Here is a 17980-nt window from a genome sequence, read left to right as displayed (position 1 = left end):
GACAATATGAGAAAGAGACTTCCTTAAAAAAAAAAAAAAAAAAAAAAAAAAAAAAAAAAAAAAAAACAGAGTGCCAAAGAATTAAGGGAGGGACAGTAAAGGCATCTGCATCCAGGATCTGCCACTCTGTTCCATTGTTTCTGCTCTTTGGTGATTGTGCCATGATCCTGAACTATGATTTATTAATGCTAGTTTTAAATATGACTCATTTTAAGAAACTTGGATGCATTTATTTAAAAGGAAAACAGAATAAAACCATACTGCTAGATCCCAGCTGACCACTGCATCTTCTGGAGATACTAAAATTGATGAGCTTACTGAAAATGCGAAACAGAACGGGCAGAACTGATATTGGGATACCTCCCAGGACCAGGCTGAGACTTCCTCCTTATCCCATCACTGCATCACAAAGACGAAGTGTAATTTAAAAGGAACTAAGCTCTCATTACAGATTCAATTTCATTTATTGCGATGCTTACAGCCCACCCCAAGCCATACTTATACCCTCCTTTGGGAAATGTGGTTCCATGCATCTCAAGATTTCTTCTGTAACAATTCAGATATCAGAAATGTTGACTGCATTGCTCAGACAATTTTTCATAAAGAAAACAAGAAGAAAGGCTTTCAACTAGGACTGTTGTGTGTTAATTTGAAAGTCGGAGCAACCATGTCTGTTCAAATTGTTCTATCTAAGTGAAAAGAGAATCGTAAGGTTTCAGGCATTATGCCTGCCCGTTAGCTGGCAGAATGCACTCAGGCAGTACTCTGGTCAGCCCAGGGTTCCATGAATGCTACTGCATTCAGGTGCAAAGGACCCCTTTAAAAGACAGATCCCGGCCCACTTTCACTCTCTTTTGCTCTCTTCTCTCCTCTTGCTCTACTCTTACCCCTTCCTCTTACCCTCTTTGTCTCTCTCTCTCTGTGCTCTCTTCTCTTTCCCCCCCTCTCTCCCCCCTCTCCCTTCATCTCTCTCTTCTCCCCCTCACTCTCTCCCTTTAATAAACTCCATGGTTAATGTATCTCCTGGTTCGCGTTCGTGTTCCATCTCGAGACTTCCTAACTTAAACAAAAGAACAAGAATGGTCAAGTATTTGCTTTAGAGTCAACCTCTGCCTTCAAAAGAGGCCATGTCACCATATTAAATGAAGGAATCTTGTCCACTGGCTTTCACGTATCACATCCTACCAACGTGGAGTCATAATCCAAATGGTGTCTATTTAATGAAAGCACAGTTAACCATAAACAGAATGAACCACTACAAGCATAGGGCAGATCACTTCCCTCCCTCAAGTGATAGTTTAAAAAAAAAGTCTTCAGGAGAATGTTCCAGAAACCCAACAGCCCAGAAAACATGGTTGCACTGATGACATTTTATGGGCATGCTTTTAAAAACAGGCACACCCCTCCTGCTTGTAAAAACTTGCATTTTCACCTCCAGATTAGTTATCCAGGCATCCGGTTACAATGCTTGCTTTCATCTTTAAAGGAGTCAACTTTTGTATTTGTTTTATGAACTCTGAAACAAGCAGTAGGAGAGAGAAGAGCAGCTTTCTAGGGAGTTGCTTCAGCTTTTGAGACGTCGTCTCACTTATTCAGAGTCATATATTTAGTTTTGTAATGCTGAGGATTAAGCCCAGAGCTTTGCACATGCTAGACAAAGGCTGGACCGTGATTGGCATTCTCAGTTTCTCAGCATTAGCAGCTCAAATTGTTTCCGTTTGGGCCAGCAAGACGGCTCAGGAGGCAAAGGTGCTTGCTACAAAACATGATGTTCTGAGCTTGAGTTTGATCCTCAGAACTCACATGAGAAAACCAATTCCCATAAGTTGTCCTCTGACCTTCACATATATGCTGTGGTATGTGACTGTTTTACACACACACACACACACACACACACACACACACACACACACACACTAAAAATATAAAGAAAAAATTATTCCCTTTTATAAAAATATGTTGTCTGAGACTCAGCGTATGTATGTGATGAGTTGGTACAAGCTAGTGTCCACCTCTCTACAGGGGTCATTTTTTTTCTTTCAATTTAAAAATTATGCTTTTGTTTTAAATAGAGAGCTAAATAGCCCAAGTCTTCGGGAATCTTGATTTTGAAACCAGATACCTACAAATTAATTTCCAGCTTAGAAACCCAATTTCCTCCCACACAATCTTTCAAAAGCTTGCTTACAGATTTCTTCCTCAGGATCAATGTGATTTCAATAATAAGTAACGCTGGCCAGGCACGGTGGCTCATCTGTAACCCAGCCCTCGGGAAGAGGAGATCTGACAGTTCACTGAACTGCTGAGACAGTTCCAAGTTATCCTGGCTAAAGTGAAAGCCAGCCTTCAAAATTCAAACTCAGAATCAACTAAGTAAGTGTTTGCTTCCAGAGTTGTTTCTGGAATTAGAAAAAAAGGAATGTCCACCTCCATACCACTTTCAAATACAGATGGCTGACTCTAACAAGGTGGACTCTGGCTTGACAAACGTCCTGGTGAGAGCTGCCAATCTAGAGCGGGGACTTTGGCTGCTCTCAACATGGAGAACCTGCACACTCATTTCTTAAGAAACAATCCTGAAAGTCTGAGAGAATCACAGTGTTTCTTCCGGGCATGAGGCGGTCCTTAGTCATCTTCTCAATTCCCACAAGCAACTGGCAGGACACATTCGAGTCAAAACACACTGGCCCGGGCTCTCAAACAGCACTCCCTGCTTTCTGTACTACTCAGTCATACATACTAGGCTTGGAGTCTAACCCAGTCCAGGGTGAGACTGGTTTTCTTTGAGGGGGGTGGGGTGGGGAATGTTCCCCAAAAATATCAGCCAGTTTCTTTAGATTCTAATTAATGAAGCTAAAATTTAATATCAATTGCCAGAAGGGTTTTTTTTTTTTTATGAGGGGGAGGCGCAGCAGTCTTACGGACCATAACGATTAGGAAAAGTGGCGACCCACCAAAAGCCCCCAACACCTTACCTCATTGTCATGGGGCGGCAGCTGGTGCAATAGCAGCTTGATGCGCAATTTCTCTCCAGGACTGTTGACATAAGGGACTTTCTCTTCTGGGAGGCAGCTATAGTACTGGTGCACCTGAGGGACAGAACACAGAACACTTGTCCGTCACTCACCGCCTGTGCCATCCCGCCTCGCCACCCTGAGGAAGGTTCGCAGCGGGAAGCCAGCTGCTTCCATGCTCACACACCCCTTAGGACAGTCACACACAGAAGAGTACCCTAAAAGATAGAGCCAAGTGAACTGCCCCTCACTTGAGGGCTATCCCTCTCTGGAAGGGGAAAAGGAAAGCCAAAGACATTCCTTATCAAAGGAGAATTCGGCAAATGTGCAGGTGAAGCCAGAGGGTAAGGCTTTCCCGGCCGACTCCCCGAAGTGGCGCTTTACCATTTTCTGTGCCGCTGTCCCATGGGAGGCACCTCTCTAGCCAAGGGATGTGTCAGTGCCTGCCTAAATACTGCTCTCAAACCTTTCTCTGGCACTCTGGAGGTTCCTGGGTGTCTCAGCCTCCACCTACGTCAAAAGCCCTCCAGGTCTTGAGCCATTTACAATGCAGGCAGCACTGACTTACACGGGAAAGAGACTCAGTGCCGGCTGCAGAACGTGTAACTCAATAGCAGCAACAGCGCAAGGATCTGCGTATCTCCTGCAATGCTGTTCTTTATAACTGATGCGTTCCTGCAGTTTCTAAGGTTCACTCGTTTTGTTTTTTTTTTTAAACACTGGGGAAAGTACCAAACTTCCAATTTTGCCCAAGAAAAGAAGGCAGACATTCTACTGAGGCTGTGGACATCTAGGACATAGGAGGAGGAACATAACAGGCCCAGTGTAAGTGGTGTTTTTTTTTTTTTTTTGCTCCTGACAGCAGTAAGTTTCTACTTTGTGTATTTAAAAGAAATATATATATATATATATATATATATATATATGTATATATATATATGTATATATATGCATATATGCATACACTCCACATATATATATATATATATATATATATATATATTCTTCCATATATATGGAAGAAAAGGGAAGGAGGAAAATGGTGTAGTTATATTTTAATTAAAATATCTATTTGTTATATATTTATATGTATGTGCACGTGCTCCTGTGAGTTTATGTTTCAGTGCTTACAGGTGCCCACAGAGGGTAGAGGACAGTCATGCTGGTGAGGCTTTATGGGGGTAGCTTCTGCCATCCTAGGAGACAGTCTCACAGCAAACTCCCTGATCCTTAGTTCTTAGATATGTCTTTGCTCATGGACAGAGACAAAGACCCAGTCCTTACTATAGATGTGACACCCGGGTACCTTTGGATCAATGAAACAGAAGAGGAGAATCACCAGGTGGTGCACCCTGAGCCCTTGTCTAACTGAGAAGTCTGTAATGCTTGCTTGCCAACAAATGCATATGCACCGTGCTGTTTTCCTGTATTTTAATTCTTTAACTGATAGAGAAAAAGGACCCATTCTGTATCTGGTATTATCACTGTCATCACATGGAAAATTGTTATGAGTAAAAACTGACAGGAAGGGTTTGGAGGATGACTCAGCCAGTAAAACACCCATTGTGCATGCCTGAGGACCTGAGTTTGGGTCCCCTGCATCCGTGTAAAAAGCTGGTGGAGTAGCATGTGTCTATAACCCAGAGCAGGGGTAGGGAGGTAGGTACATCTCTAGGTCAGCTAGCCTAGCAATTAGTAAGTTCCAGATTCAGTGAGAGTCCCTGTCTTCAAATATAATGTGGACTGTGACTGAAAAAAGATACCCATGTTGACCTCTGGTATCCCTACACACATATGTGTACACAGCCACACAGATAGGAACATATAAAAAGATACAGAAAGACAGACAGGATGCTAAAATCAAAGACAAATAGACAGACAGACAGGATGATAATAATCAACAGTATGCTATTTTATAGAGGAGACAAAAAATCCCCGTAAGCTCAGATACCATAGAAGAGGCTTTCAAGATCGTCCATCGAGCAGTATAAGCAGCTCCCATGAAACAAGACAATTATTCAATGGTCTGGAGATAGACTGGGCCTCTAATACTATCATAATCTCACTTTCCACATTGTCCTCCCTGTGATTTCTCTAAATTCTTTGCATTAGGAGTGGTGGATATGCACAAATGTTCTGGGGATGCTGAGTGAAGAGCTGTAAAAGCCCTGTCTACTTTGATCTCTAGAAACCATGTTGTGAGTATTAGAGGGACAGGCAAATGCCAAGGCTTTAAGGAATGTGAAAGCCATCCTTATTTTTTTCAATTATGGGAACCATTCTCTATGATGTGCCTATCACCCTCTGAATCCAGTTCTGAAGGCAGGGAGCCATGTTGCTGACTAGCTAGCTTTTGGAAGAAAGTCTGGGTCACAGTAGTCTCTCCTTAGAGGTGTCTGGCAGGGAGCCATGTTCTGAATGGAAGGAGTGGCTATGAGGTTTGTAGGCAGGTCACAGGCGGCCAGTACTCCTTAGAAGTAGCCCCTCCGATCACTGATTAGCTTGAGATTAGTAGCTGGCTATCTGGCCATTTGACTGCCACACTATTCTGGGACTGTCTTCTGAGAGTCCTTGCACAATGCGCCTCACTGGACATTGGCCAGGAGTAAGGAAAAGGGCCCTGTTTCTGCAGTTTGGCACTTTTTTGCTCCCATGTCACAACACTGCTTGAAGAAGGTTTTCTAAGATATAATCCTTGTAATCCTTCAACTTGCAAGACCGAGGCAGGATGATGGTGAGCTTGACTAGCGTCAACTATATAGTAAAATCCTGTCTCAACAATAATAGAAGAAAAAGAGGAAAGAAGAGAGATGTAAAAATTAAGAGGAAAAGGCAGCCTCTCTTTAGCCATTCTTAATATTTTCATAATCACGAAACAAGCAGAAATTGCTAACATGAGATGAATCCCTGCCATGCTTGATAATACAGACAACAGGAGCCCGCCTGACCCTCCTGCCAATCACTGCTCATTATCCTCACAGCAGTCATTCCAAGCATCCTTCTTCAGTGGTGCACTGAACCAAGCCTGCTGTGATGCTGTCCACATTCTCTGGATCCTCTGCAACATGGCAAATAGGTATGAACTGTTAGCTGTGGCTCTGCCACTTCCCTTCTAAGCAAGTTACAAACATGTTCAGATTCAACATAAGATCACGGGAACTAAATGAGAGTGGACACATATAACATAAATGTGTAGTGATGAACCACCCAGCCTGACCTAATCAAGGTGGAATACTTGAGATACTTCACAGTCATGATGGCTGATCTTGGTTGTCAACCTGACTACATTTGGAATCAACTAAAACCCAAGCAGCTGGGCATGCCTATGAGAGATTTTCCTGACTGGATCATTTGAGGAGGGAAGACCTATCCTAAATGTAGGTCACACTTTCTGGAGGCACCTCACAAAAAAGGAGGGAGCTTTTTGCCTGCTTGCTCTCTCTCTCTCACTGACAAGTTCATCTACTCTGTTGCTGAGGGATTCCTTTGCTGGACCAGTATTAGAACCTACTTCTTTGGGATTCCAATGTGGACTGAAAACCAGCACCTCTCTAAGAATTCCTTAGGACTCCAGTAACAGACTGGGACTGCTGAGACATCCAGTGTCACGGACTGGACAACTACTCGATCCTTTGCCTTTCTAACCTGAGACAGCCATGGTTGGACTACTTGGACCACAGCCTATAATTCTAATAAATCACCCCCTACACACACACACACACACACACACACACACACACACACACACACACACACACACCATTCTCTTCATTTTGAGAACCCTAACTAATACAATGGCCTTTTCTTTCGTGTTAGGACTTGTAGCAACACTGGTGGTGAAGAGAGTGAGACTAACTCTGGGCACCACCTCTCTTAGTCTAAGCAAGAAAAAAAAATAGGTTGCAAGAAATGTAGTATTATTTAAAAGAATTTGATTTCTAAGGAGAAAATGCCAGATTATTATAAAGGCTTGATGTTTCTCATCAGCTTTCCATCTTTCTCATCACAGAATCCTCTTGTCTCTGCTCTATTCTTTTCTCTGTGTAGAACCTCCTTAAAGCTGAAGGTTCCCCCAGCACTGCTTCAGTTCAACAATCTGTCCCAGACTGACTAGCTTTTCTTGATTATAAATTCCCTTAGAGAATGATCCTGGGTACCTGTCTTGAGCTGGGTCTACACTGGGAGGTGGGATGCAAGGAGCACCACACAGCTGAAGACTGGAGGACAAAGGAATTCCAAGATTCACAACAGAACTAGGTGAAGGTGTGGCCAGAAGTGATGGAGAACTCAGGAGACAACACTTGCCTTGGTGTGTACATTAGCTTCCTGTTGTTGGGACAAAAGCATTTGAGACCAACAGTGTAAAAGGAGGACAGATTTAGCTGATGGTTCCAGAACATTTAGTTCATAGTTTCTTGGCCCTGTCACTCTGGGCTGACGCAGGGCTAAGAATGTGGCGAAGGTATGTGGTACAGCAAACTATTCATGTAATAGCTGCCAGGAAGTGAAACAGAGAGAAGGGGCTGGGCTCAATGTACTCTTTTAGGGCTTGCCCATACTAACATCACTTCCTTCCATTAGGATCCACCGCCTCAGGATTCTACCACTTGACATTAGTGCCACACACTGGTGACCAAACATTTAGCATACGACCTTTTAAGGATATTTCAGAGGCAAACCATAACAAAGTGCTGAGGTCCATCCTAAAGACAGCATTCTTGAGTCAACAGAGGCAGTGACTGCTTTCTGGGAACATATCTCTTTCTTTTTTTTGACAGACAACATCACCTGTTATAATTCACACCTCATGACCACCACTGAAATCCATCCTTTGTACCAGTAGCCTAACAAGTCCTCATGTACAGAATCTATTAAAATACTTTCTTCCAAGGTCACCAACAATTTGATGGAGAACTTAATTCTTTACTTAGCAAGTTGACTGTTCTCAAAACAAATGAACTCATGTCAATAACAATCACCAATAAAATAACCAACAACCAAGTCAAATAACTAAGTCACCATCTACTTCAAAGTAGGTGACTTGGTGTGCTCTGAGGAGATAGATGAGTTAGTCCTTTGTTGGCTTCTAATCCTCTCCAAAGTCTGTTGAGGGTCTGTCATATTGGCTTATCCATCTCTTGAGGTTTGGGTGCCAGAAGTTCTAATGGGGTGAGGGGTAAGGGGTATCATCAGCTAGGGTAAGGGACAGCTCTTGTGAGTCCCCAGGCAATGAAGCCTGCATAACTTCTCTCCTAGCATACCCTACCATAAAATCACAGGACAGCCCCCAAACAAACATCAACCAAACCAATGGAAATAAGAAACCATGGCATCTACTTTCAACACTACAAAAATTCAATTTGGCATTACCTCATGGAAACCCACACATGCTTTAATTTAGTTCAAACATGTTCACTTGTTCATTTTATAAGTAAATAAACAAATCAATAGAGTTTTATCAGTCATGATTATTACCAAGCTATTAATCAATTGGCATGCTGATAGTGCTGCTGTGTTGTTCTTTACAAGTGAGCCTGCTGAATGTGCTAGAAGCTTTGCTCTACTTAGGTGTTCCCAGGTGAGCATGTCCTGTGATTCTGCCTGTCCTGGATGAAGTCACACTGTCCTTGCACAAAAGCAATGGGAACACAGCAAACTGGCTTAGAAAATTAAACTGCTGGAAATTTTTATTTAGGATGTCACTCCTGGGCTTGGTAACAGCTTCACTTGGTGTTGGATGGATGGTAAGAACTTTACATGACATGCAAACTCATTCTATAAAGCAAGGCCTCTCCCAGCTGTGAAGGCTGGGCTTTTTTGAAGGAATTCTGCACTTGACAGCATTTCTGCCTGGGTGGAGATGGAGGCTAGAGTCGATGGGAGAGAAGCAGGCACTGGTAAAGAGCACTGACAGAAGCAGCTGCAAGGGAAGCATCATTGCTGCTGTGAAAGACTTGGTTTAGTGCAGCAGGTCACAGTCTGGAGCTTATACTGGAATCACCTGGGAGGCTTGTGAAAACCCTGATTTCTAACTTGGCAGATGTGGGGCCCTGTAATGTGCATTTATAACCACTCAGACAGTCTTACAGCTACCCCACTGCTTCTTCTCAACAACCACAGCAGGCTTCCTATTTCCTCCAAGAAATCCAGAAACTTCTAAAGAAGGAAGAATTTGTTGAACCCCATCCAGCTTTTGAGGGGTCTCCTCCTCCCTCTGGGTGTATGATTCATCAGGGATACTCCAAGGCCACAGTGCAAACTCTAAGGATAGAGTGCTCATGAGTTAAGGTTGGAACACTTTTATATCCAGATCAGCTTATAGCAGGAGCTCAACAAAAGCAAGCCACATGCACTTGCCCGGCTTCAGAATCCACTGCTCTTCACTGTCTATTGGAAGAAAGGGATCCATGACCTCTTTATTTACTGAGTGGTTCTCAGGTCTGAAGTGTTTGGATGTGTAGTATCCCGCCAGCTCTTCAAACACCAAGAGGTGGGAGTTTCATACTCACCAGATCATGTCATTAAAAAGAAAATCCAGGGCTGGCAAGATAGCTTGGTTGGGCAAGTGCTTGTGATGACGCAAGTACAGGACCTGCATTTGACCCTGAGAACTCACATAAATGCAGGGGATTATGGTGAATGTTGGTAATCCTATGATGGGGTAGTCTGAGACAGGATGATCCCTGGGGCTCACTGAGCAGCCAGTCTATCAAACGGGTGAGTTCCAGGTAAAATTAGGAGACCTCATGTTACAATCAAAGTAGATGGAACCAGAAGAAAGACAAAGTCAATCAAGGTTGGCCTCTAGCATCTACAAGGACATGCACATGGGTGCATGGGTGCATGCAAACCTGTACACACACACACACACACACACACACACACACACACACACACACAGTCACAGCATTGCTTATGAACTTTGCTTCCTCTTCCCTTACTCTGTTCTTTGGGGATTCAAAAGAGACTTGCAGATGGATGGAAAAGAGAATCAAAAGTCCCATTATGTTTGCATTGTTGTCTATAGAAATGATGACTATGTTTTCTTTTGGTGTTCTCAATAACACAGCAACACCCAATATAGCAATGCAGGGCTTTCCAATAAATTCAAAGTGAACTGTGGTGGGTACAAATGTTCTCCACACTCAGCAGGCCCCCACAACACCACAGCTTGATGATGTCAGAATGCTGCAGTAATCACAGCTGTCACACTTGTCCATGTCCCTCTTCTTCAACAGTTTTACTGAGCATATCAATGTAAGCCACATGCACTTGCCACATGTAAGAACAGTATTTCTGTGCACTCCTCCCCTAGAAACTACACATGCCCATTTGACTGTACTCCATCTAATAGCATGCATAGGTGTGACTTCTATGAGCTCTTTCCAGGATGCCACTTGCCTCTTTTATCTTGTTTTCTACATGAAAGATAAACAGAATGGCTGGAGTTCCAACAGCCACAATGTACAATGAAGTAAAGTTAAGAAAGGATGTTGTGGCCTAAGAATAGTACAGAAAGCTAGGAGCCCAAGTTATGATATGTAATTCAAGGGGGGACCTTGGCGGATCCCGTGGTGGATGAGAGAGACAAATATGCCACACAGGCAGAACTCATGTGGGAAGTTTATTGGGGGAAGGGAAGGGAGAGAGGAGAGAAAAAGAAAAGACAGACAGATAAACAGACATGCCTCCTCAGAAAAATGACAGAAAGAGAGAGAGAGAGAAAGTATGGAGAGCTTGTCTCCTAAAGGGACCTTTAGCGCCTGCATATAGAGACAGGGTACTGCTTGCCATTTGAGCAGGGGTGATGCACTCTGCCAAGTCCCCAAGGGGTGGGGCCAAGGTGTGCCTGGATGCTGACAGCCAGTATCTTTAAAAATCATGCCTTATGAATAACAATACTAGTCTATTAAGGTGGTACACGTCTTTCATCCCACCACTCAGGAGGCAGAGGCAGACAGATCTCTGTTAGTTTGAGGCCAGCCTTGTTTAAATAGTGAGCTCTAGGACAGCCAGGACTATATAGGGGACATTGTCTCAAAACAAAACCCAAAAACATAAATGATGATGATAACTAACGATAATAAAAATAATAAAAACACAACACTGACCCTTGAATTGCCTGTCTGAATTTCTTTTTGCCAAAGATACAAAGGCATCCTTATTTACAGTGTCTATTAGTAGGATTGAGTACAAACCCTTCCTGAGATATTGGTATTTTTCAACATTAGCATACTTCAGAATCATCTGACACTTTTACTGACCACCATGGCCATTTTCAAACCTCTGAGTCAGAAAAGGAGCCTGTAAGTCTGACCAAATGATTTACACTCTACTGGGAGATAGGCAGGTTTAAGAAGAAAGTAAAAATGACTCTGCAAGGCACAGGCAGACACTCCTAAATTGTAATCTCTGAACTCGACGATGTGAGCCAGCACTCGGAAGGCTTGGGGAAAGTGTTTCCTCACCCGGGACTCACCACAGACAAGGCTCTTGCCTCCCATTCTTCAAGAAGCACAGCCTTGGCTCACCCTTGACCTGGGGAGGTGAGATCTATAACCCACAGGAGCCTCACAATAGGCAGGCTGGACAGAGACAGGGAAGGTGTGGCCAAACTTTGGGGGATGTGGTAGTATTCATGATAAGTATACGATGGTTCTCATATGGGGACTTAGAAGACAATCAGGTTCCATTACAGCTTTGGGGACAAACCTCTTCTGAGGGCCCAACAGCTTATTTTGCTCCTATTTGCCAGATCTTCATCAACCAAGCAGCAGGAGAAAGTGTTGTAAAGTAGTATCTGAGGAGAAACCCACCACCTCTGCTTGTTTCTTCTCCCCTGGAGATGTACATTATAACTTTAATTGGTTTTCTCAGAACACAACTGGGGAAACAGCGGTGCAATCCCCAAACATCTCCATCATGCTCAGATCCCTGCAGGACTGGAGTCAAATTTAGAAGTAAAAGCTCATTTGAGATAGTTTCCACGAGACACCTCATTTATTGCTTGTGCCAGTGCTAAAGTTCAAGAACAAATCCTGACAGATGTAGGTTCTAAAGCCAGAGAACATGCTTCCAGGATTTTTACTCCCTCCTGACCAGCCGCCCCTCCCAGACCAGCCTGGCTACAACTGCTTTTGCTCTCTGCTCTTATCTTTGAGCCTCTGTCCTCATAGGACAGAGGAATTCAATGGAAGAACCATGTTGTCTGCATAAAACCTGGGATAGGTACCCATGCTCCTGAGCCGTTCACAAACTCCTCTCCCTGCAAATACAAGGCCACAGTGTTCACTGTAGCTCTGTAGCCCTATCTCTCACACTCCTACAGGACTCCTCAGGTCCAAGTTTTCTGTAGGATGCCATTTTCACTCCCACCCAAGGGCCTTTCCTCTCCATAGGACACAGCCTTACTTCTACTCTTTGCTCAAGGGACATGCTAAGAGGACTTACCTTCACTACCCTAATTAGTCAGTACCATGCTTTTCTATAGTGTCTAGCCCACTGCTTCTAGGCTGGGATGTCAGTCACCCCAAGATATCTCACAACGTCTATAGACACTTTGTGGCTGACACAGCTGGGGGAGGGACTAATGGGGGCATTCCGTGGGTAGAGACCCAGGATGCTGCTACATTTCCTACAATGTTGTGGTCACATCTGCAGCAAAGTCCACTTCTGTCAAAACATCAATGCTGGGGGGCTGGAGAGACGTCTCCGTGGTTAAGAGCACCTGCTGCTCTTGCAGTAGACCCAGCTTCAGCTCTCAGAACCCCCTGACATCTCACAACCACTTAAAATCCAGTTCTGGAAGATCCAGTGCCCTCTTCTGGCCTCTGTGGGTGATGATGCATGCAAGTGGTGCACAGACAGGCATGCAGACAAAACACCCACAAATAAAAAATAAATAAATCTAAGGAAAAAATCACAAAAAATAACAAAAGTACTCACAGAACCAATAAGCTCTTGGCCTGTGTGGGTTTAAAAAAATTCAGAGTTTACTGTGAAGATGACGCCTTGTCCACTGTTCCTTCCCCAGCATCTAAGACTCTGTTTACTTTAGATCCCTGGAAGAAAGTCTGGCTGCCTTATGTTGTTGAGAAAATGCATACTGTGTTCAAACCTCATTTGTCTTGCTGTCTGCTCAATGGCTCCAGATAGACGTGTGTAGTGAGAAGACAATGAGACTTCAGGAGAACCTGGAAAAGGGCAGCAAGCTTCCCTTTCATTCATCCAAGCAGTTGTCTTCTCCAAAGATTAATGGTTGAAGTGGTGGATCCTAGATTAAGGATGTATAGGGTACCTACTGATGTCTTGCTTCAAGAGAATGAGTCAAAAATGTTTATATCTGAAGCCAGATATAAAATATAAAACAAAAATTAGCTTTAATTTTTCTTTTCATTTTATGTGCACAAATGCTTTGCCTGCATGAATGTCTGTGCACCAAGCTGTGCCCAGTACCCACAAAGGCCAGAAGAAGGTATTGGAACTAGAGGTACAGATGATTACGAGCCATGTGTGGATTCAGGAAACAGAACCTACGTTCACTAAAAGAGAAACCAGTCTTCCTGCCTCTGAGCCATCTCTCTAGATTCTAAGTTAGAATTTGAAGAAAAAAAATGTAAACGTTTTTTTTTTTTCATTTAGGTGTGTATGTAAAAGGTTACGCACACTGTGTATGTACAGGTGCATGCAGAGGTCAGGAGAGAGGGTCAGATTTCCTGCAGCCCAAGTTACAGGCAGTTGTGAGCTGCTTGACATGGGTGCTAGGAACTGAACTCAGGTCCTCTGCAGGAGCAGTAAGCATACTTAACTGCTGAGCCCCAGCATTTGAAGAAATTAAGGAAAATAATTGAGTTACTCCTTAGCAGGTACTGTGACTCCAATCACACAAGTTGCTGTGTGGTTTTTCTTCCTCTCACTGGTGGCTCAGTGGGGGAAGGGTGAGGGAGTCAGGATGAGCTTCCCTGGGAAGCAGACTCTGGACATCAGCATTGAGGTGCAGATTTAGTTAAATGTGTATGTTCACTGCCATATATGCATACATTACCCAATCAGCTAAGGTTATATGAAGTTACTGTCCAATGAGTCTGAATGGCATGAAACCTACATTATGTGGGGGTGTACAGGGGTGGGGGAAAGGGAGAATATATCCAGGCAGTGTGTCTACAGACAGAGGGCAGGAAGCAGGAAATACCCTGAGCTTTAGCACCAAATTAGAAGGTCTCCAGTTAGCTGGGGCTCCGTTATGAGTCATCTGGTGTTCCACAGACTCAGGTCTGCTCAAACAGCTGCAGGAGGTGTTGGCGCTTCTCGTGTTCCCTGCCTTTTGGTGACACCATCTGAACAGAGACTGACCCCTCAAGTTGCTCTGTTTTTGTTAGCTCTGATATTCTCCTTCTCATTTCAACTCTTGCTATTTTAAAGTGTTTAACATTAGACTAAATGTTTAGTTAGAAAATACTTTCCAGTTCACTAAACATCATCTGCCAGTTATTTATTATCCTAATGGAAAGGTTCATGGCCAAGTATGGTGAAACAGACCTAGAGCCCTCAGTATTTCAGTGGCTGAGGTCCGAAGATGTCAAGTTCAAGGTTTGCCTGGACTAAAGAGTGAGTTTCAGGCTAAGTCTGATAACTTAGTAAAATATAAAACAAAAGGATGAGATTAGGGATGTGGTCCCATGGTAGAGGACCTGTTGAAATCCCACTACTGAAGAAGAGCAGTTTAACTACCTTCCAGGTAAGCTACATCTATCAAGAGATTCTTCATCCCAATTTAAGTAAAATACTGTCTAATGGATGTTTACACAGTTGTGTACCTGCCTCTCCCATTTTGGCAAAAGGTCTTTAGTACTGTCTTTAGACAAAATTCACATCCATGGATACAGGAAAATCAATATGGCAGCTTCCAACAATGGCTGAGTTTCTGGGTTCAAGTTGGTTTGCTTGCATGCAAATGCTGGACTGGACTGAACACCATCTGTATATAGCTGGGGGAGTTACTCTGCCTCTGTGTGTAAGACAGGGACAGACATTTACCTTGAAGCAGTGGTATAGGGAGATAGAGTGTAACTAGTGATTTGAATGAGGAATGTCCTTCATAGTGTTGAGCATTTGAATAATTGCTTGCCAGCTGGTGGCCCTTTGGGGTAGGCTTAGGAGGTGCAGCCATGACAGAGAAAACACTTGGGGAGAGCTCTGAGATTTCAAAAGCCTCACCATTCCCAGTCCCTTGCACTCCCTCATGTGCTCTCTCTCTCTCTCTCTCTCTCTCTCTCTCTCCTCTCTCTCTCTTCTCTCTCTCTCTCCCCTCCCTCCCTCCCTCCATCCCCCCTCTCTTTCTCCACCCCCAAGCTTGTGGTTCAATAAATGATCTCTCAGAATGTTGTCATGCCTGCTGTTTCCTCCCCTTGATGGGCTCTTATCCTTCAGGAATGGTGTATTACGCTGTGATAAAACACCATGACCAAAAGCAACTTGAGGAGGAAATAGTTTATTTCATCTTACAGTTGCACATCATAGTCCACTATCAAAGGCAATCAGGGCAGGAACTCAAGGCAGGAACCTGGAGGCAGGAACCAATGCAGAAGCCATGGAGGGGTGCTGCTTCCTGTCTTGTTCTCAAGCTTGTCTAGCCTGTTTTCATATCGCACCCAGGACCACCAGCCCAAGAGTGGCACCAGCCATCGTCATCTGGGCTCTCTCACCTCAATTACTAATTAAGAAAATGCACCATGAGCTTGACCACAGGCCAGTTCGGTAGGTGCATTTTCTCAATTGGTGCTCCCTCTTCCCAAATGACTCTAGCTTGTGTCAAGTTGACATAAAACTAGATAGCACAGCTGTAAGCCCAAATAGAGGCTTTCTTTTATAAGTTGCCTTAGTCATGGTGTCTCATCACAGTAATAGAAAAGTAATTAATACAGTAACTAACATGGGGAGGGCTCTGGCTTTAGCTTGAGACAATGTTATTCCTAACTGTCTATGTTATGGGCAAAACAATATCTCCTTCAATACTTACACACTGCATATCCAATTCCCTGTGAGAGCGTATTTGAGACAAGATCTTTAAGGGTGTAACTGATGTTAACTGAGGTCATAAAGATGGGTAGCAGTTAAGGGGAACAGAGCCTTTATAAAAAGAGACCTCAGGTCATGTGATAAGTTTTCGTACGATGAGAGGGTGACCCCATTTGCAAAAGGCATCACCAGGACCAAGCAACCCTTCTGGCACCTGATCTTGCAAGCCTGTGGTATTGTAGGGTGGAGGTCAAGCAGGTAAATGCAAGTGCTACTTTATGAAAGATATTGATGAAAGAGTGGGGGTGGAGGATAGACAATGAACAAGGACAAAAGTTGAAGAAGTTTCTACTCTGGAGGAGCATTTGACAAGAAGAGATGAGTGAGTACAAAAACACAAAGCTAAACTGATGCAAAAGCCCAGAGAGGCTGACTAAAAACTATAGCATGGCTGGAGAGATGACGCAGTGGTTAAGAGTACCAGCTGCTCCTGAAGAAGACACGGGCTTGTACCCATGTGACAGCTCACAGATGTCTGTAAATCCAGTTCCAGGGGCTCCAATTCCCTCTTTTGGCCTCTGCAGGCCATGTGGTGTGTAAGCAAACATTCATACACATGAAATAAAATAAATCTTTAAAATACTACAAAGTCTCAAAGAGACAAGAACTCAAGTGTGTCTTTGGAGCTCTTCCCAGGCCCCAGTGCTCTCCCTGCTGAGGGAGGGAGAAGGGATGTGTAGGTACACCCAACAGTGTATGTCTGCCTATTCCACACAGTGAAACTCCCCTCAAAGGCAATGTTTTAAAATACACAGGAAGAGAGTTTGGACCATTTATCTCCCCTGCTTTTATTATGATTTATTTAACTATCAGTTGATAAGACTAAATTTTTCTAATGACTATATTTAACAGATTCACACAATATTTGCACAATTCCTAAAAACTTAACCACTCGGCGCTTGCAAGGCAGTACAGGAGGCTGGTTCTAGGACTCTGTCACCAGAAACTTCTTGGCGCATTTTATTTTGTTATTTTTTTGTCTTACTGATTTTATCTGTTATAGTTTGTTTTGATTCTTGTTTTTGCTTGTTTTTTCCTGGGAGTCTTTTTTAGGGAGAGGGTCTGGGAGTGAACATCAAGTTGGTGGGAAGGGAGGAGAGGAACTGTAGGAGAGGAAAGAAAATGACCAAAATATGTTGTAGGAAACATTTTAAATAAAAAATCAAAAAGAAATTTCTATGGACAGTTTCTATGGCAAGCTTTTGAAAAACCAAAAACAGTGGTTGAGCTGAAGAACAAAGGGTCCTTCAGGGCTATGATAACAAGTGGCCCATTAACTGAATTCCGAGGTCCCCACAGATCACACGGTCAGACAAGTTCATGCACAGAGAGCCATGTAGACCTTAGACCACATGTACATCTTCGGTCCCCAAGTCTGTTTCACAGGACCTAAGCCCCATGTCCCCAGAAGTGTCCATTTTTCTCTGTGTCCTTTTCTTTTCACCTCTCTTGTTTCCTTTCTAAATCCCTTGACAAAATATAGAAGAGAATAACACTTAAAATTACTATGTACTGCCAGCTGCATGATTTCCTTAAGCTAAAGAGGATATAAGTTGAACATTCCGCACCTTCATGAATAAGAACTTCCCAAGCCTTAATCTAAGTTCTGTTTCTAAGCTGCACATGATTATCGGTCTATGTTAGGGGTGGTCAGTGGCTCTCCCTTAAAGGGGGAAAACAGCTTCTGCTTTAGGGATTCTAGCTACTCAAGAATAATCAAAGTTGATGCTTGCCTGGAGTGTGGGAGAAGGGAACTGCATTGATGTTTAATGTTGAGTCTTGATTATGACAGAGGCTGAGCCTTCAGCTTTAAGGCCACACTACCCATTTCAGTGCCCTCTAAAACCACAGTAAGTGAACATGACAATTAAAGGTTAGCAGAGAGTGAA

At 43.5% G+C, this 17980-nt stretch overlaps 1 protein-coding gene across 1 annotated transcript in view; it reads right to left on the bottom strand.

The window, feature by feature from the left end:
- Prickle2 (prickle planar cell polarity protein 2) overlaps positions 1 to 17980 on the bottom strand; it is a 332035-nt gene that overhangs the window by 42415 nt on the left and 271640 nt on the right. The window contains exon 4 of the mRNA XM_035448437.1: positions 2976 to 3089. Coding sequence (XP_035304328.1) covers positions 2976 to 3089 — 114 coding nt within the window. The remainder of the gene's footprint in view (positions 1 to 2975; positions 3090 to 17980) is intronic.

The sequence above is a fragment of the Cricetulus griseus genome, chromosome 8 (assembly GCF_003668045.3).
Source record: "Cricetulus griseus strain 17A/GY chromosome 8, alternate assembly CriGri-PICRH-1.0, whole genome shotgun sequence".
Lineage (NCBI taxonomy): Eukaryota > Metazoa > Chordata > Mammalia > Rodentia > Cricetidae > Cricetulus > Cricetulus griseus.
Note: the sequence above shows the minus strand (reverse complement) of the source record. Positions and strands in the feature narration are given on the sequence as shown.